General features: G+C 41.8%; 2 protein-coding genes across 2 annotated transcripts in view; one reads left to right on the top strand and one right to left on the bottom strand.

The window, feature by feature from the left end:
• phldb1b (pleckstrin homology-like domain, family B, member 1b) overlaps nucleotides 1-3,480 on the top strand; it is a 70,444-nt gene extending 66,964 nt beyond the window's left edge. Inside the window, exon 18 of the mRNA XM_061072740.1 lies at nucleotides 181-3,480. Within this exon, the coding sequence (XP_060928723.1) occupies nucleotides 181-321 (141 nt within the window). The 3' untranslated portion in view covers nucleotides 322-3,480. The remainder of the gene's footprint in view (nucleotides 1-180) is intronic.
• LOC133003128 (alpha-2-macroglobulin) overlaps nucleotides 3,312-18,956 on the bottom strand; it is a 31,559-nt gene continuing 15,914 nt past the window's right edge. Inside the window, exons 20-36 of the mRNA XM_061072739.1 lie at nucleotides 18,793-18,919; nucleotides 14,923-15,044; nucleotides 14,700-14,751; nucleotides 14,126-14,209; nucleotides 13,827-14,003; nucleotides 12,658-12,739; nucleotides 10,692-10,848; nucleotides 9,465-9,539; nucleotides 8,347-8,512; nucleotides 7,597-7,793; nucleotides 7,292-7,507; nucleotides 6,044-6,162; nucleotides 5,474-5,564; nucleotides 5,271-5,339; nucleotides 4,845-4,950; nucleotides 4,308-4,349; nucleotides 3,312-3,796 (exon numbers count right to left, since the gene is read on the bottom strand). Coding sequence (XP_060928722.1) covers nucleotides 3,774-3,796; nucleotides 4,308-4,349; nucleotides 4,845-4,950; nucleotides 5,271-5,339; nucleotides 5,474-5,564; nucleotides 6,044-6,162; nucleotides 7,292-7,507; nucleotides 7,597-7,793; nucleotides 8,347-8,512; nucleotides 9,465-9,539; nucleotides 10,692-10,848; nucleotides 12,658-12,739; nucleotides 13,827-14,003; nucleotides 14,126-14,209; nucleotides 14,700-14,751; nucleotides 14,923-15,044; nucleotides 18,793-18,919 — 1,905 coding nt within the window. The 3' untranslated portion in view covers nucleotides 3,312-3,773. The remainder of the gene's footprint in view (nucleotides 3,797-4,307; nucleotides 4,350-4,844; nucleotides 4,951-5,270; nucleotides 5,340-5,473; nucleotides 5,565-6,043; nucleotides 6,163-7,291; nucleotides 7,508-7,596; nucleotides 7,794-8,346; nucleotides 8,513-9,464; nucleotides 9,540-10,691; nucleotides 10,849-12,657; nucleotides 12,740-13,826; nucleotides 14,004-14,125; nucleotides 14,210-14,699; nucleotides 14,752-14,922; nucleotides 15,045-18,792; nucleotides 18,920-18,956) is intronic.

Here is an 18,956-nt window from a genome sequence, read left to right as displayed (position 1 = left end):
AGCACATTAAATGGACCTTTTGTGAACTGTCGCAGTTGCCCCATTTATGTCTTTAAAAAATTACCTCCACATCACAATAAAGCAACAACTAAGGGGTCTGAATAGTTTTGTAAAAATAATCGGTGGGTTTTGGGAGTGCAGCAGTGTTCTCATCTTATTTTTCTTTTTCTCCTCCTTCAGAGCCCCAACACCTCGCTGACCTTCTGCGTGAAGACCCACGACCGGCTCTACTACATGGTGGCCCCCTCAGCAGAGGCCATGAGGATCTGGATGGATGTTATCGTCACAGGAGCCGAGGGATACACACAGTTCATGAACTAAGGGACACGTGGTGGCACAGTGGTCAGAGTACAGGTGATGAGCAAATAGTTTCGGCAGGGACAGACTCTACAGGACCTCCCTGTTTCAAGTCCACAGCAGACACAGCGCCTTGTTTGTTACTCATTTTTAATCTCACAGTTTGATTTTACCATGTAGATGTTCACCTCAACATTTTCTATGTCGTTCTGTTTGGATTTAAAAAGGGAGCCCTTGAAGGACACACACACACCTACACACACTATTGTATATAAACCAAAATGTATACCTGTCAGAGACGTTTCAAAAGCCTTTCTATATTGCCAAATGGAGATCTTGTAGTTACCGTTTGTTGAACCTTTTGTATTATTTGTTTCGTTTTACTCTTCTTTTTTTTTACTTTTTGAGAAAATTGCCAAATGACATAATGCCAATGTTTTGTTTGTTCCATCACGAATATGCTGAGTTTAGACAGAAAGAGTTTGAAAGAATCGTCATGGGGTGGAAGCGTTTTAAAAAATATATTTGAAAGAGTTGTATTCAAAATGTTGTAAAAATCTATAAATTATGAAAGAAATCAGTCAGTCAGCGGGGGATGATCTCCGAGTCCAGTGACACAGTAAAGCACTGCTTCCTCCATGTGCACAGCAGTCACTTCAACCCACTGCTGCTCCTGTAGATTGACATAAAATCAATTTCAGCTATAATGAAGGTACCCGGAGATTCACCCAATTTATTTTATTTCACATACAACAAAGTAATTTGAGCCATTTTGTTAGACTTGGACCCACTACAGCTCAGGAGTTCATGCTCTGGTTTTTCCAATATGGAGTTTGACAGAAGCCTGTGTGGATTGTCGCATTAAAGGATAAATGAAGCGCTCATTTGCTTTCTAGGAGGCACAAGACGATTAGCTTAGCGTAGGATAAAGTCTGGCTCTAAAACACACCAATTAGCCTTATTTGGAAATATTGGAATATTTGGACAGAGACAGACTAAGCTTTTCCACCTTTTACTTTTTTGTTCTGAGCTAAAGCTAATTGCCTGTTTGCAAAAGCACCATATTTAGCCTACACTCACACACAAGGGTTATTAATATCTTATTCTAAAGAAAGAAAATGAGCGTGTTATCCAAATGTGAAACTACGATGAGACATGCCTCAATTGGAGCTGGAATATTCTCAAGATCTTCCATCTTTCTAAAAATCTAAATAATTTTATTTTTTTAAAAAGTGGTCAATCACGAGGCGGAGGAATCAGCCGAGGTCGACTACCCAAAAACACCAACAACTGTATATTGGTTAAACCATAGCTGCCACATTCTTGGTGTCCTTGTGAATATGTTGAACAGGAATATCCCATTGTGTCTGTATGACGCCATCATGTCACCACCTCCAGGTGCAAACTGCATGTCCACGTGTGCACACAAACACACTAATAGAAACTTGACTGTTTTCCAAGTAGCCTTTCACCAACTTGATGCGACCACACAGCCGGGATGCTGCCATTATCACTGCCAGCCTAAAGCAACAACCCCTAGAGGGCGCTACAGAGACCACTCTCACACAGGACCGCACACGGTCACCAATACGGACTAATGCAATTCAGAACTGTGCCTTGACTACGTGTCGTTACTGAAGTGTCAGAGTCCAGCACAGTCTCACTGGAAGGATACAACCATTTGAATGCATCAAAATGCATTTCTGAGCTGTAATGCCGTGTGGACAGATATGCATGGGGTTAACTTCTTTATAATGGGAACCTCTCCCTGTAGCATTATTACAGGCCGAGATATCAGAGGCGCTGATCACATTGGGATCAGCATTTATTTAAAGCCCTGAATACACAAAATGTGTTTTTAAATGAGCATTTCCCCAGTTTAAGTTGTCAGTCACTCACCAGCCAGGAGGAGTCTTGGTCAGTCTTAACAAACAGTTAAATAACCCTGATGAGATCTGTCATGTTATCAACTTCAGTCTGCTGCAAAGTGGTGATTTGAAGGATGTGGTATATTGTTCTCTTGACCCAAACCAAAGACTAAAAGTCTGATATATCTTGTTCCTGCGACTAAACCAGCTGGAACGTGGAAAAGAACCATGAACTTAGACAAATATTTCTCATATTTTTTTACTTTCATTATTGCAGTTAACAAGTAATGTACTTTGCCTAATTTGTTTTTGCAAAAGACTGCTGCCTGTATTAGCTGCATTTACTACAGTATATTATTTAAGTAAATTTTGTTTTTTTCCCTTAAAAACAACAAATGATCTACTTTAATTTACTGCAGCATTATTAAATACCATCAGAAAATAACTTGACCAAACTCTGCAAAATGTCACTTCCTGTTTTGAATCCCCACTGTGAGCGGAGGCCTGTGTGCACGAGGACGGATAAATAAAGCCTTGCATCGTCAGCTTTAACAGACTGTACCCGATGGAGCTCGCCCGGCGCCACCAGGCGTCACCTTGTGTATGGGTTTGTGGTGGGACAGATCCCGGATGCTGTGCTCTGCTGTGTCGAAGCAGAGGACAGACCTGACGCTGTGATTTATGGAGCATGTGGAACCTTTGTTGTGTTTCATGTGTCGGTACAGTAATGATAATTTATGATTGTGGTGCCTGAGGTAGTGACATGTTTACTTCTAGAACATGAAGTAGAAGACCTTAATATATTCTGTCCCCCTTGCCTTTTTAACATGTTCAAACCAAACTATTCAACACTGGCAAGGCTGTTAAATCATGTCTGTTGATAGTAGATGGTATATACATTACTGTTATATATGTTGAAAAGAAAGGAATCTAAATATACTGTAGAGGATGCCTGAATCATAAAAACATGATCTTACTATTGAAATGAAACAGTATTGTATGAAAACAAGTACAATTTTTACTTATTTTTGTCATTTTAGAAATTTTATTGTCAGTCAGTTACATTTTAAATTGTATGGTAGTGATGTATCAATCTACCTTTTTTTATTACTGCTACAGCAGAACACAGAAATACTCACTTAGAACTCACGTGACTGTACTTTTATTTCTAGAAAGTAGTTCCTGTTTCATACACACACATACACACTACTCGGACCATACTGTGTTCTTGGTACCCTGTAGGTCTCATGCGTCACTTTCAGGTATGAATAATATGGATTTTGTCAAATCTATTAAAAACAGAGCTGTTACAGAGTGTTGTCTGCTTTTCTTGAATTCAGTGGGTTATAATAAAGGTTCCAGTGTTGAGAGAGAGAGAGAAGCAGTGACTACTGAGAGGACAAGCCAATACCAGGAAGTAGAACAAAAAGGAAAAGCAAAAAAGTTAAAATGTTTTCCTAAAATTACACAAAAAGTTGGATTCACTCATTGAAAAAGCTAGAAATGTTTAAAAGGAGAATAAACATCTAGAGGTTTCTTTCTCTAACACAGTGTTCCTCTAGCTGACAGAGGTCCTGTCAGGACGCAGCAGAGTTCCAGGTGGATGTTTTACAGCTGGTTGATGCTGTCACCTGCAGAGAAAACTGTGTTATTCATATTTAAACTACACATGTGTTACATCTGCTTTCAAAGTCAGTATAAGAAGAACACAGCAGACGGTCCATTGTTTGACCTGGGACCCGTACTATGAAGCAGGATTTGTGATTTTTAAGGTTCAAATGAGTTTCTGAGTTCCTCCTTCCATGTGTTCATTATTTCACATGAGGCCACAGGGACCTTTGACCCCCTGAAATAATATATATATATATGTATATTTATTCTGTATTGCTGACACATCACGTGATTTGTTCAAAATGGATTATGGGCATTTAAGGGGGTTTATGTTCTTCATCAGAAGTCTGAGGTTGAAGATGGAGCCTCGTGCTCATAACATCTGTGGCAAATAAATTCTTTAAAGGGACCTTTCAGTTTGTGGATTTTCTTCGTTCATGAGATATCAGGTTCACAGGACCAAAAATAAGGAGGTAGAACAAGTAAATGATAAGCTCGCTGTGAGACATGCAATCTACTTTCTGCACTTACCCTCTGCGCAGGGGGATGTGTAGTCAGTAACTGCCTCATCACCTGTAAATGCAAACAAAACCAATCATTAAAACGATGTGAGTGACATGAAAGAGCCAATGGAGAGGCCTGCAAAAAGTCCAGTGGATTGTATGTGAGAGAACAGCAGGAGATCCTCCACAAGAGTCACCCTGGTCGAGTTGAAGATGCAACAGATGCAAAAAAGAAAAGACAAAAGGAATACAAACACCTCAGGATGAAAATAACAGAGAGACGTGCGTAGAAGATCCGGACCACATGGTCAAAAGAGGACTTAAGTGTCCATGTGCTGTAAACAAAACATGGGATCTCCGCAGCAGAATATACAAATGAGAAATCCTGCCTCTGCACTAGCCCTCACCTGAATGCTGCGGAGGATTTGTTGCTGTGTTGGACTGAGTGGAGAATCTAAACTAAACCTCTGGAGAAAGTTCCTCCAGAGGACATGAAAACGGCTTTAAAGTGAAGGAAACGGATACATGAGGAACGAAGAGAAAATGATGTTTAAGAGGTTCTTACTTGTCTGGTAGTAATCATAGACTTTGACCACAGCTGGCTTCAGGTTCCTCACAGGAATATCCTCCTCCAGAGTCACACTGAGGAGCGTTGTGTCGTCCTTCTTCAGCTGCACACACACACACACACACACACACACACACACACACACACACACACACACACACACACACACACACACACACACACACACACACACACACACACACACACACACACACACACACACACACACACACACACACACACACACACACACACACACACACACACACAAATCAGGCTGCTGATGAAATTCAGTTTTACTATTTACACTTTTAACTCAAATATGGACAATGAAAATGTACCGGTTCACTAATACTAATATTACAGAACAGACCTTTCTCATCACACACACATGACACACACGACACACACACAGCTTCTTACCCCATCTAGGTAGATGTTGATGTATCCTTCCTCCACATCCACACGTTTCACTGAGCGGTCGTTCTTCAGCTGCAGCAGCACAGAGACAGACAGCACACACTCAGCGAATCATTTTAACGTGATCAACAACACAACACCAACACAAACAGTATGTGTCCCTAACGGCTCAGTGTGTAAACTGCTGCCTCTGTTGACTGACTGACCGGGCCCAGGGAGCTCTTATCCAGGATGTAGCCAGACAACAGCTTGATGTTGACGATCACCATGTTGGTTTCCTCTCTCCTGCCCTGGTACCTGCAAACACACACACTAACTGCTTAATATAATATAGCTTTTCTTGTTGTACTAGCTCTATGCTTCAGTAGATCAAATTTGAAATACAAAAATTAATACAACATGAAAGTTATCATTTATTAATTTTAGCAGGTCTAAGTCTAGATAACAATAACTATGGAAGAAAAAAAAACTTTAAAGTGCCGATATTGGACATTCTGGGTTGGTTGTGTGTCGTCTCAAATGCTCATGGACTAAAGATCTCACATGTGGGTCAAAGTTGACTGAGGTGGAGTTGTTTGTCATTATGAGAAAGAGGCTCAAAAATCTAAAACCAAAATAAATAGTTGGATACATTCTTTAAATAAAAAAAACTGAAAATAAGAAGTTTGCAGAAAACTAAATTGAAGATTATCAACCAATGACATCTGATTAGTTAAAAAAAATTAAATACATGAAATCTGTAGCAAAATAATCATCAAACACACACCGACACCTACCTGACACGCACAAAGAGGATGAGCTGGGGTCTGGTGGCATTACACTTGGTCATGATGCTACTAGAGATGTTGAAGGCGGAGAAGTCCGGGGGAGGGGGGATGTTGTAATGCATGGAAATCTGTGCAGAGATAGAATGTCACAAACATCTGTGCACACTCATCAACATATCACAGTGAAGAAAACCTCTAGTGTCCAGAGTGTGTGTCACTAACACGTGATTGAGGTTCATTTCAATTCAAACTCCCACTGAGCAGGAGGTGAAATGTCAGGAGTTGCTCTGCTGAAGCCCCCCCTGCACTGGGTACAGGTTTGTCTACTTCAAGCCACTTCATCCTTCTACTCCGATTCAATTCAGAGAGAATTATTGTATATTATACTCCCTTGTATTTATTAGATACCTTTAGATCCTTCAAAATTAAGAGTTTAAACAATAGATAGCTGATAAAAAACATTGTGAAAGACTAAACCAGTGGTTTCCAACATTCTTCGCTTCAATGATCCAGTATCTCTCCTCAATTCAAGGAAAGAAACAAGCTCTCACGATATACCTAACGTGCCTGTATATGAAACTGTTCATGTATTTTACTGTAGCTTCACTTGCTGCTTGCACATCTGCTTTGGTATAAATGATCCAATGATGTCATAGAGCTTAATAAAATTAAATAATAACCGGTCAAACAACTACTTTTACTTTAAAACTAACTACTGTCAACTAGACTGCGTCTGACGGTGTCAGGTGTAGGTCAATTTTAATATTTCAGACCTGAAACCTCAGCAAAATGGTACAAAAAAGTTGAGATTAAATGTTTGTCACGTGACCAGCAGGCAAGTCTCTGCTCAGACCCAATCACAACAAGGACAACACAGAAAAGCAAAGCAAGATGTCCTCGTCCCACATGCGTCACTCACGCAGCCAGTGTGACCGGGCATATTCACTGCTGGTCGATGTTCAGTTGCCAAGTGACTCAGTGGCGAACGTGGCGGTCGACAAATAATTCTTTGGCTAAACAAAAAACGCCCAAGACAGGCAACGCCCCTGGTAAGCAGAAGAGGAGGGACAAGCAGACACGTATTGGGGCTACTTCAGCCCTCCTGTTTTGTCCGGACAGACAGAGGCTCCTGTAGCAGAAGTGATGACAAGCACTAAAGGTCCTGGGTGGCTGCAGGACTCAGCCTCGTTAGTGGTACGAGCTCTACCACCCAATCATTTCCCTTTTTCATTTCTCCTTCACCATTGACTTCTGTACCTGTGCCAGCACACAGCTCTGTCCCTGGGCCTGCACTGTGTACTCTCCAGGGATGTCATCCAGCTTCTCCTCCTGGAGCAGCAGCCTGTTGCTCTGATTCACCGTGAACCCTTTGCTCAGGCCCCCTAATGATGTCACTTTCACTGCCGTGCTGCCCTCCTGGCTGTAGGTGGCAGCTCCGTACATAGAAAGTGCCTGAAGGGCCACCACCGTGTCCTGAGGAAGAAGGGTCAACGTGTTGTTAGAGTCAATTAAGGGTCAAGAGTTTCCCGTAAACCACCGGTGTTGCGTGTCGTCTGTCATACCTGCGTGGAAGAGAAGCCGCCGTATGGGTTCTGCTTCTGAGCGAGCCAGCGGACGATGCTGGAGGAGTAGTCCAACCCGAAGTCAGGCATGCTGGGACCTGAGAGCAGAGCCAGCAGCACGTAGGAGGTCATCTCCACCTCCAGAGAGTCCAGGCCTTTGTCTGAGGCCCCGGCTCGGACCCAGTGACGGCTGCCCGCTGTCAGTCCCCACAGAAGAATCATCCGTTAGCTGGTTCATGTCTTCATGTAGGTCTACTGCCCACAGAAGTTCTCTAAACTCTATAGTGGATTACAGAGATGCTCTCTCGCAACAACAAACAAGATGAAAAAAGTGTTTCAGAAGCAAATGATCAAACCTACGTTGAAAAATCCAAAGCTTCCACTGTTGCACTTTTTATAACCTTAGCTTTCAGGGTTAATTCATCTAACCACTGTTTACAAGACAGTTTACCATCAACACTTCAACTGCCCCCTCAACTCCTTTCAGTTATATAGTCACTTCAGCGTCATTCAATTTGCTTTTTTTCATATTTGTATCTGTCATTTTAAACATTTCAATATGTGTACATTTTACAGCCACTTCAACTACAACGCCAACCGTTTTCAGGATTTCATTTATTTCCATAATGTGTTTTGTGTTAAATCTGTAGTGACAAAAACGTGTGTCAGGGTTCATGCTGCTCAATTGGGGCAGGAAAATTGTGAAATACAGAAGAAGTAGTGCGCGTGGTGCTGGTTTCACTGCGTTACCCTCTGTGCTGGACTTCTGGTGCAGGTATGTGATGAGCTTGCTCCTCATGTCCTGGTCTCCAGCCAGAGAGAAGGTGTACGCGAGCAGGGCTGTGGTGTACAGGTTGTTCATCTGACCGGCCACTGCTCCCTTCAGACAGCTCAGACACTTCTGCATGATGGGATCCTGTCAAACAGCCAGCAAAGACAGAGATAAGCAGTGCACTGGAGCATGTGTTTGTAATGGAAAAATTAACTAAGTATGTGTGAAACCTATGTTGTAGTTGGAAAGTAATTTTTTGTAGCTCTGTCTAAAGGCTTTTATGACCTTTCTACATACATATACAAACTGTTCAAATAGTTTATGACCTGGACTGTTTTAATGGCCTGAACTGTGTATGACCTGAAAACTGTTAGACCCTTTAGACTCCCCAAATAACTGAATGTATGTCTGCTTATCTCCAAAGGAAAAACATGTAAATCTGTTGTCTGTGTTGTCTGATAGCTCTCTCCCTGTGCCTACAGAACCAGTCTGGATTGGCTGAGAGAGACAGCCTTAGTCCTTCTATATAAGACTCTTGTATTTGACTGTCCTGCATCTTCACTCTGAGATCTTTGTGACTCCCTGTGTTGATCCTTCCTGCAGAAATCCCCTTATTAAATACACTTAGATAACTTTGGTGTTTCCAGCCTCTTGTATCTCCAGATTTCCATCACATGTTATAACAGAGAGAATGAATGAACCAGTTTCTCTGAAGGCTTCCAGAAACTGGACTCGCTGGAGTTGAACATAAAGCAACTTTTGTCGTAATCAATGAAGACATCATAAAACAGATGTCAGGTAGTTTCTGAATATTTACATGCTCCTTAGTTTAATTTCCTGTCTACAAATATATCATCAAAATTATGCATTCTAAAAATATCGAATTCAATTAACATAAATATTGGCTCCCGGCACAGGCAGTTTTAAAAATCTACTTTTTGAGGATGATTTTAAAACAAACATTTCATCAGACAGATTTCAAATGAGGTCAACCCATGAACACCCACAGCTCCAGCAGCGAGGGGTCAACCCAGCCTGAACATGGGAAGCTGAGACGGATGAGATGGATGAGTCGGATGAGTCGGATGAGACTCACCGTGGTGCTGGTATTCAGCTCCAGCATGGCGGCGGTGATGTAAGCAGTCAGGGACACGTCATCGCTGACTCCTCCCTTGTGGAAACACAGGAAGCGTCAGTCCCCTAACTTACCAACCTGGCTTTTCTTTTCGCTAAACTGAAAAACATTGATTGTTTCAGAGTAAAAGCCTCAGACAGTGCTACAGACAGAGAACGTAATGAGGTGAATGCTAACTTCTAAGGTAACTAAAGACTAGCCTCAGCTAACACTAAATAATACACTATTCAAATGATCATTGAAATTTCCTAAATCAAAAACTGTCTCTTTTACTGCAGTTCTCCCCACATTAGAAATATTTACTATATTTACAACAACGTCAATATAAAAAAATTAGACTTTGTATATTTTCATTACAGCACATGTAACACAGATCCCTGTCTGGATTCAAACAGCAGTGCAGCTCAAGACAGATGTCTTTATCCCACAGGCTACCAGGGCATTGAATATAAACTCAACAGAAACCTGTGCAATAAACATGATGATGAAACACTCGTCCTTCTACTCGTCCAAACGTCATTTGAAGTTGTCACCAGCGTCTTTATTGCCACTGAGCCAAATTTATCAGAAAAGACTTGGATTTCGTTTTGAAGTTCTTATCTTGTGTGTAGCAGCAGAGCAGATACGCTCATATCTTATTGGACACCATGTCTTGGTACAAGATGTTTCACTAATTAAAAAAGGATTTCTGATGTAATTAGAACACAAGAAGAAGTAGTGCAACTAGCACTTGCTTTAGACTGGCGTGCTCATCACAGTTGTAAACCGTTTGAACACTTACACATATTAATAATCCTCAGTACGCAGCTGACAAAAAGATTTTCATACATAAAAAAATAAAAGACAGGTACCTGGCTTCCCCTGGCAAACCCCCAGTGGATTCCTCAGACACACTTGTCAGAGCTTTTTTGGCTACAAATAATTTGTTTGGGATATTTCCTTCGCTCTGTGTGTGTGTGTGCTTGCGTGTGTGTGTGTGCGTCTGTGTGTGTGTGTGTGTGTTGCCCTGCAGGCCCGGGGCAACCTCCAGTCTCTGCATACACTTACAGCTCCATGAGACTCTTCTCTATTCCAACGAATCCTCACACTGAGATACTTGTGTGATTTTTATTTTACAGGACCAATTCACCAGAGCAGGAATATGAAACCATGTTAAAAAATATATATGATATAATCTCAGCTCATTACCTTCATGCCGTTGTGGAAGAGCTTTCCGACGGATCGGATGCATCCATCAGGTTGCTGGTGTGATGCCAGCCACCTCCTGGCTTCAATAATGTGTTTGGGATCCACGAAAATGTATGGTCTCGCCCCCCCGAAGGACTTCATCACAAAAGAGGTCAGCCTGGAAGATCAAACGCACATAAACACAAAAAATTTTTTGAACAAAGTAAATCATTCATATTGTTGTTTGGCCTGAGCTGCATCTACGACACATTTCCTCTGAGCAGACAGAGAATCTCCTGGGATATTTTAATATCCACAGCCTTTACGTTTGGGTAATGTTTTCAAAAACTACTCATGAGTCAGGCTTTTGAAGGAAGATGCACTACACAATGAATTGTACAATGATAAATCATTCAAATATTTCAAACTACAATTGTTTTTTGGCCAGTTGGGGGCAGTACAACAGGCTGTTTACACAATATTGAAATACCATTGTCACATTCTGTCCTCTTGCGGGATCCACACTCGTATTTAAGCTATGATGAATGTACAACAAGCACAATATTCAGTCACCTACTCCACCAATGCCTGAGAAAGTCATATTGAGGGAAACAGCAGTTGTTTATTTGAGCGACTCCCTCATGTTACATAAGCTGCTTTTAGACCTGACCTGCAGACTTTATCTGCAGTTTTTGTTTGCATGCCCAACGCAGGGAGAGCTTCTCTGCACAGACGCTTTCACAACAGCCACAAGTCCTCCATATTATTCAGGTGAGGGGTTGTGCAGCAGGCAGAGGGTAACTAAGGGTAATTAATTCTGCTGCGGAGATCACTTGATCACTGCTTTTTCACCAGGAGATATTCCTTTTGTCTTTTTTTTTCATTATTGCGTCTGACGCTTCAGGCCAGGCAGAGACAGTCCGTAGATAATCCAGAGCCTCTCGCATTTGCATTCAAACACGCACCTCCTCCGGAGAAAGTGCGGAGAATCTGCGTAGTTCAGTGCAGCAGTATATAAACAATACACATGAATATATTTGCTCACACGAATACAAGTTTGAAAGTTCTAAATCACTGCATGTGGCTATTTTCATCAAATATCCTGATGGAATTCTAGCGTAATTGAACAATTAAGAGCCCTAGTTTCTCCTAATCACAAACACACACCCACACACACCAACTGCCAAACTGCCCAGCACCCTTTCAAAACAGCAGAGGGTTTGTTGAATCCCCGCAGGCTCCGTGCTTTAAGCCCATTACATGAAAATATTAATATGTTCTGGCATTTTCCTCAGAAAGTAAAATTATTAGAATGCTTGCTGGTGCCAAACACCAAAGAGGACACTGAGTGGATGTGTGTATGTGCGCGCGCGTGTCTAACTCCCACCATTTCAACTTGTCATTTTCTATTTTCTCGTCAAATGAAGTGTGAGATTTGAGGGGAAACGTTCTGTTTAACAGCAAAGCTCTAAATAAAGGTTTTTTTAAATTTTTCATGAGTTAATTATTTTTTGTTGTTATATTTATGACGTAAAAAACAGGTCAGGTCTAAGAGAAGGGCTTCCTTAACGTTCATCTAAATTTGACTCTTGATTTAGCTAAATTCTTTAAAATTCTTTAATCTCAACTACAATGTAGAAACTAAAATTATCATAAAATACTCATTCAAAAACATCCAAAAATGTATGATGAAATTAAAAGCCTCTAGAGTGTATGTATGCGGTTTTAAGTGTTGCTAAATCACAACAATATAGAATACATATATAATCCAATTTTGTGTGAGTTAATGTCATGACACACATTTAGTCACTGGTTTCAAATGTTCAATATTGTTGTGCAAGTTAAATAATGGAAAGTTTTGATTTGTTACTTAGAGAAGCTGCTGCTCTACATTTAACTGTTGAAGTCATTACAATCAAACAATCCCTTTGTGTAGTGCACGCACGCGGAGCAGCATCTAATAGCAAGTGTGTGTATTTCCACTGACCAGGTGTTTCCAGACTCATCGCTCTTTCCGAAGGCGCTGTACGAGCCGTCATCGTGTTTGTAGGTGAGCTCTCTCTGATATCCTACGACACACAAACACAAAAAGTCAAATTAACATTGTTAGGCTCCTTCAATCCCACAAGACCTTTAGCATTAAACTGGGTATTCACCTTAAAAAAGGGTTAAATACTCAGATAATGATGCAATATGCAGACCAGACCAGACGATTTCAACTGTATTCAGTGAGCCACAGTGACCTGGGTTAACCCCACGTCAGGGGTCCATCTGTATGGGTCCACCTGCGTAAGCTGACCAGGAGCTTTGGAGAACTGGGGTTATTATCAGGAATGTAAATTTATTAAATGATACTGAAATAATAGAAAGTGTACACTTGGGGGAATAAGACAATGAATATACCTGATAAATGTATCAATATCATTCAGTGTAAATCTCGTGTTTTTTAGTCCATTCATCCATTTTGTTATCTATAACCGTTATCGTTTGGGGGTCGTGCTGGGGAGCTGGAGCCAATCCCAGCAGACATTGGGCAAGAGGCAGGTTCAGGTCATGAACACATCACAGGGCCGACATACAGAGATCATTTGCTCTCTCCGCGTGCGTTTGGACTGTGGGAGTAAATCCATGCAGACGTGGGAAGAACATGCAAACTCAACACAGAAAGACTGTGGTCGGCCAGATGTTTATCAGTCATGTAATTCACACTGTAGACTAGAGTCTTAACAGTTCTAGTTCAGTGAGGGTCAACAATTACTTGGTGACTTCACCTGGCCTCCTATTGGTTGGGGAATTTTTGAGAATTAAAAAAAATATCCAAGCCCAGAAGAAACAAATCCAATAGCATCATTTCACATGCTCGCAAACGCAGCGTGGCTGAGAGAGGAAGAGCTAAAGCTGAAGAGAAGGAAATTTAACAAAATCTAGACATGAAATCAGTAAATCCTGCTCCAGAGAGAAAGACTCTTGAATAAAGTGAGGAAAGAGGTTGAGTTGAGCCATGTCATACGCAGGTCTGCTGTTTGAAAGGTGGTATGAGAGAGGAAACCATGGGATAAAGCATTCAACTTTTTTCAAATAGTAGTTTCACTAATCTAGTCCATTTCATACGTTTCTCTGACATTCCTGACTTTAGAGGCGGTCCTAACCACTCACCGCTCTCCAGGAAGCGAGTCGCCCTGTCACGAATCTCCTGGGTCAGCTGACCAGTGCTTTGCAGGTAGTTGAGGATGAAGATGTTGGGGGCGAACAGCACCATGTTCTGCTCCCCACAGCCGTACGGCATGGCCAGCAGCTTGTCCAGGTTCTTCATGGCCCGGCCCATCAGATCACCTGCAGAAGCAAAAAAAAGGAAGGTAGAGGATTTCATCCTGTACACATTTTCTATGTGACAGGGTAGAGGTAGGCTCTACGAGGTCATGATAGCAGAGAGGAAGAATCTTGATGGTACTGACCCAGTACAGAGACGGAGGCCCTGGCTGAACCAACCACAAACATCTCAGGCAGCAGGAGAGAGATTTTCTTCTCCACTGGTCCTTCTGGCAACAGAGAAAACACAACACATGAAACAAACTGGAGGTGAAAGAGGAATGAGTTTTCTTTATCACGTCCATACAACATGATATTACATTTCTAATGTAGGATTCAACACTGGTGTCTCTTGGATATGTCTGTCGTCCTTTACTTTGCACAGGTTTAGTCTGAGCAAACCAACAATTTCAAAGTTAGGCAACCAGTACATTTACATTTAATTATATCTATTAATTCATCTTAATATTAAATTATTTGCAGTCAGGCAAAAAATAAATCACCACTCATGGTACAAATCACGAGCTAAATGTCAATGCATCAGTGTAAAGATATGCCAAACAAACATCTCTGAGAACTTTAACCTCTGACCCAGACGAACGTAGGTCTCCAGAACAGAATGGCGTTTAAACATGCATCTTTTGAGCTCTCTGAACGAGAGGATCAACATGGCCGCCTGCCTGGAGTCTTTCTGATAGCTGCTTGTCTGTGAGCGCTCACCTGCAGGGCAGAGGAGAGCGTTGTGACTGACCATCTGTGGTGTTCCTTCAGCCTATCGGAGACACAAGAAATCAACATTGATTTTAATTGATTCGTGCACATGGAATTCCGCTTAACTCTGTGTTTCTGATTGTCTTTATCAAACTCAGAGAACCGTGGTTGGATTGGTAACTCTAATCTTGTGACAAACTGCCTCAAGTGTCATGTGGTGACGGGCACTGACCTCCACCAGCAGGGTGCGGACCACCGTGTCGATTCCGCCCACGTCGGGGACGGTGGCCACCTCGTTGCCACACAGTGTGTCAGTCTTCAGGGCCTCGGCGCTCACCTTCAGTTTCACCTCACCTGTGTGCACACAAACAAACATGCCCTTATTCTGAAAGCCTAGGATTGGTTACAGCTCCCTTGCCCTGTCACAGTCACATTTTGCACACGGAGGCAAATATGACTTCCCATCTGCTTTCAATCCAGCTCATTATCCACACTCTTCCTCCATCCCTCCTCTCTTGTGTTGTACTTCCTCCCCCTGCTTCCTGTCTTATTTGCCCTCATTAATCCCCATTTGTTGCCTTATTATGCCGCCTCTCTCCCATACGGCTCCATCTCCCACACCCCTCCCTTCTTCCCCTCACAGCCCACAATCCTTCACACAGAGGACAAGTACAGATCAGCCCCCGAGGGAGAGGTTTCTGAGTGTTTCGTCAGAGATACTACCTGACTTGTTAGTACAAGTGATTGTCAGCATTCCTCTAAGGGGGAGTTAGAGTGCAATTTGGCATTCACAAGAGCTTCATCTCCATCCTGGCTGATGGAGGCTGATGGAAACGCTCTGCCTTCAGCCCAGGCAGCGTAACGACGACAGACGGCTGTCTTTGCTTCCAGCAGTGCAGACACAACAGCTGTCAGCGCCTTTAACAGGGATTAATTAGCTTGTTCTGTTTTATCTTCATCACTGAAAGTACACTGCTCCAAAAAATTAGGGGAACACTTAAATCAGGCATCAGATCTTGATGAACGAATTATTCATGTTGAAAATCTTTACTGATGCACGTTGTATAATTTTGTTGAGAACAAAATGACGCAACAACGGTCAATAAAAAAACTAAATCATCAACCCAGTCAGGGCTGGATTCAAAACCACACTGAAAAGCATAGTAAAACATTTAAATCACAGGCTGGTCCAACTTGCATCATCATGGCTACTCTTAATGTGACTCAGTAGTGTGTGTGGCCTGCACGTGCCTGCAGCTCCTGATGAGACAGGGATGGTGTCCTGGGGGAATCAGGGCATCAGTGAGCTCATGGACTCCTGTGGCGGTACTTGGCGGCGTCAGATGATACATAACATGACGATGCCTAACGTCTCATAGCTCTATTGGATTTAGGGCAGGGGACAGTGAGGGCCAGTCAATGGCATCAATGCCTTCATCATCCAGGAGCTGCCAACACACTCTGGCCACATGAGGCCGGGCATTGTCCTGCACCAGGAGGAACCAGGGGCCCACTGCACCAGTGTTAGGTCTGACAATCACTGAGGATTTTACCCAACAGCAGAGCACAGGTCCAACTAGAGGACGTCGGGCCCTCATGCCATGTCGTCATGGAGTCTGAAACATGCACACCAGTAGCATGCTGGAGGTCATTTTGTAGGACTCTGGCAGTGCTCCTCCTGTTCCTCTTTGCACAAAGGAGCAGATACCGGCCCTGTTGCTGGGTGGATGACCTTCTACTGCCCTGTCCAGCTCTCCTTGTGTAACTGTCGGTCTCCTGGTGTCTCCTCCATGCTCTTGAGACTGTGCTGGGAGACACAGCAACACTTCTTGTGACCGCATGTATGGATAGATGTTCCATCCTGGAGGAGCTGGACAACCTGTGCAATCTGACTGGGCTGCAGCTACCGCCTCATGCTACCAGTAGTGACAAAGTATCCAGCAGAACACGAAACTAGAGAAGAATCAGTCAGGAGAGAGAAGGAGAGAACCACTGTCTGTAGCCACCACATGTAAAACCATTTCCTTTTAGGGGGTTGTCTTGCCTCTGCCTCTCCATTGCACTTGTTGTCACTTTCATTTGCACCAAAGCAGGTGAAATTGATTCACAACCACTTGTGCTTTCTAAATGGACAGATTGATATCCCTGAAGATGAACTGACTTGGTGTCATACTTAGGGTTGCAAAATTCCGGGAATTTTCAAAGTTGGAAACTTTCCATGGGAATATACGGGAATATACGGGAATTAACGGGAATTAATGGGAATAAACTGGAAATGTTGTGGGTAATTTATACTAACTGTATTTACCTTGTCATATACAGACATAAATATAAACATTTTGTTGTGTCACAGGCTGATTTGAGCCCTGAGGAAACTTTGGGCACTTGACTATATGCTTCTGCATCGTTGTGTCATTCTTAACATAGGTCTTTGCACAGTATTTGCAAATGTACACAGCCTTTCCTTCTACATTGGATGGGGTGAAATGTCTCCACACATGAGATAGTGCACGTGGCATTGTTCTGTAGAATAAGATGAGAAAAAAGTTTGTAAAAAAACACTCATGCAATGCCAGAGATATAAATAGTTAGCCAAACAATTGGAATAGTCTGAAAAAATATTTTACAATTGATGGATAAATTATAATGGAAATAGGCTAGATGAACAGATGAACAATCCTCAATCAGCATGCTCATATATTTTCCCCAGTAATATCATCGAAACTTACCTGACTAGTCCTGCACTCTACAGCAGGCCTCAATAGCCCTGCTGTAGCGTGCAGGATGCTGGGAGTTATCTGTGCATGTGATGGAAGAATGCACAGTGGAGGGTTGAAACTCAACGTGCAGCGTGTGCTGCATTCCATACATCTTTAAAATAGAGTTTTGAATGATGTTTTTATTGCTTAGGGTTTAATTTGCATAGTTGTTTTTTTTTTCAAAATTCCCAAAATTCCCGTGCTTAATATTCCGGTGGAAAGTTTCCGGAAAGTTTCCGGAAATTTACCGGACACTTTCCAACCCTTTGCAACCCTAGTCATACTGTGAAGATTAAGTGTACCCTTAATTTTTTGCAGCAGTGTATCTAGCATTGAATTGGACCTAACGAACAACATCAGTCTTCATCTTAAAGATATGCAAAGCACATGGTGTTACTGGTGATAATGACGACAGACAATTGGATAATTTCTCTGTAATAAGAGTTGTGAGAGCTTTGACTGAAACAGATTGAGACAATGTTCAATTAATTCTAAAAGGACATTTAGACGGGTTTCTTTAGTTGCTCTGAGGATGAAGGTTTAATTTACCAATTCTCTGCCAATCGTCTGATCACATCCTCTAACTATCATCAAAACAAGGTCCAACTAGGCTTTTGGTCGAAATACTACTTTATTTTTAACTGACCCGATTTATATGAAACACTTTTTACTGGCCTCCCCAAAAACAGATACTTCAGCTCGTTCAAAACTGCTCTAAACACATTGATACAGTTTCTTCATTTCCTCCTCCTTGTACACAAAGCTCTTCATGGGCATAAAGCTGAGGTAACTTCCAGTAGTTCAAATAATTTAATGTCTTTATGCTGTAGTTTTATCTATGACATTGCATTTTTCATTTACTCATGAAATATTCTGAGTAAAATATTCAATATGTCAAGTGAGTAACAACTATCACCATTATATAGGTATGGCCGAGTATAAGGTAATCTATTTTTGTCTCAGGAGCAAGTATTAAAGAGTTGCAGTAGAAGTACTTCAGAATCAGAACAGTAATTGAGTAAATGTATTTTCCAACACTGATGGTTTTTAAAGTTAAACTGCACTCAGCCGTATTATCAAGGTTAATGTAATGAACTATAATAAGTCTCTAAAACTTTGATTTTGATACCAGAATGAAAATTCAGCATGATTATTGTATGTATATGAATTGTAATAAATTCAATCTAACTGTCAATAATTATTATTTACGGAATATTCATGTTGAGTTGTCCAGTTAAAAAAAAAGTGATCTTCTAACAGTGCAAGCTCATTGTGTGGCGTGAATAAATATATAGCATACATTATTTGTAATAACACGACAAATATAAAAAAAAGATCCATACCAAGGGCGGTTGGAGTAACGATCCATGAGAAGGTCCTGCTCTCATCTCCACAGAGACACACAGTGTACTGGCAGCCATCACAGTTTCTAAGAGTGTACTGGTCTGATTCAGCCAGTGTTACATTCACCTGCAGACAGGCAAGAAATACATCAGAGCTCAAATAT

This window comes from Limanda limanda, chromosome 6, assembly GCF_963576545.1.
Source record: "Limanda limanda chromosome 6, fLimLim1.1, whole genome shotgun sequence".
NCBI classification, from domain to species: Eukaryota; Metazoa; Chordata; class Actinopteri; order Pleuronectiformes; family Pleuronectidae; genus Limanda; species Limanda limanda.
This window is presented reverse-complemented; position numbering and strand designations above follow the sequence as displayed.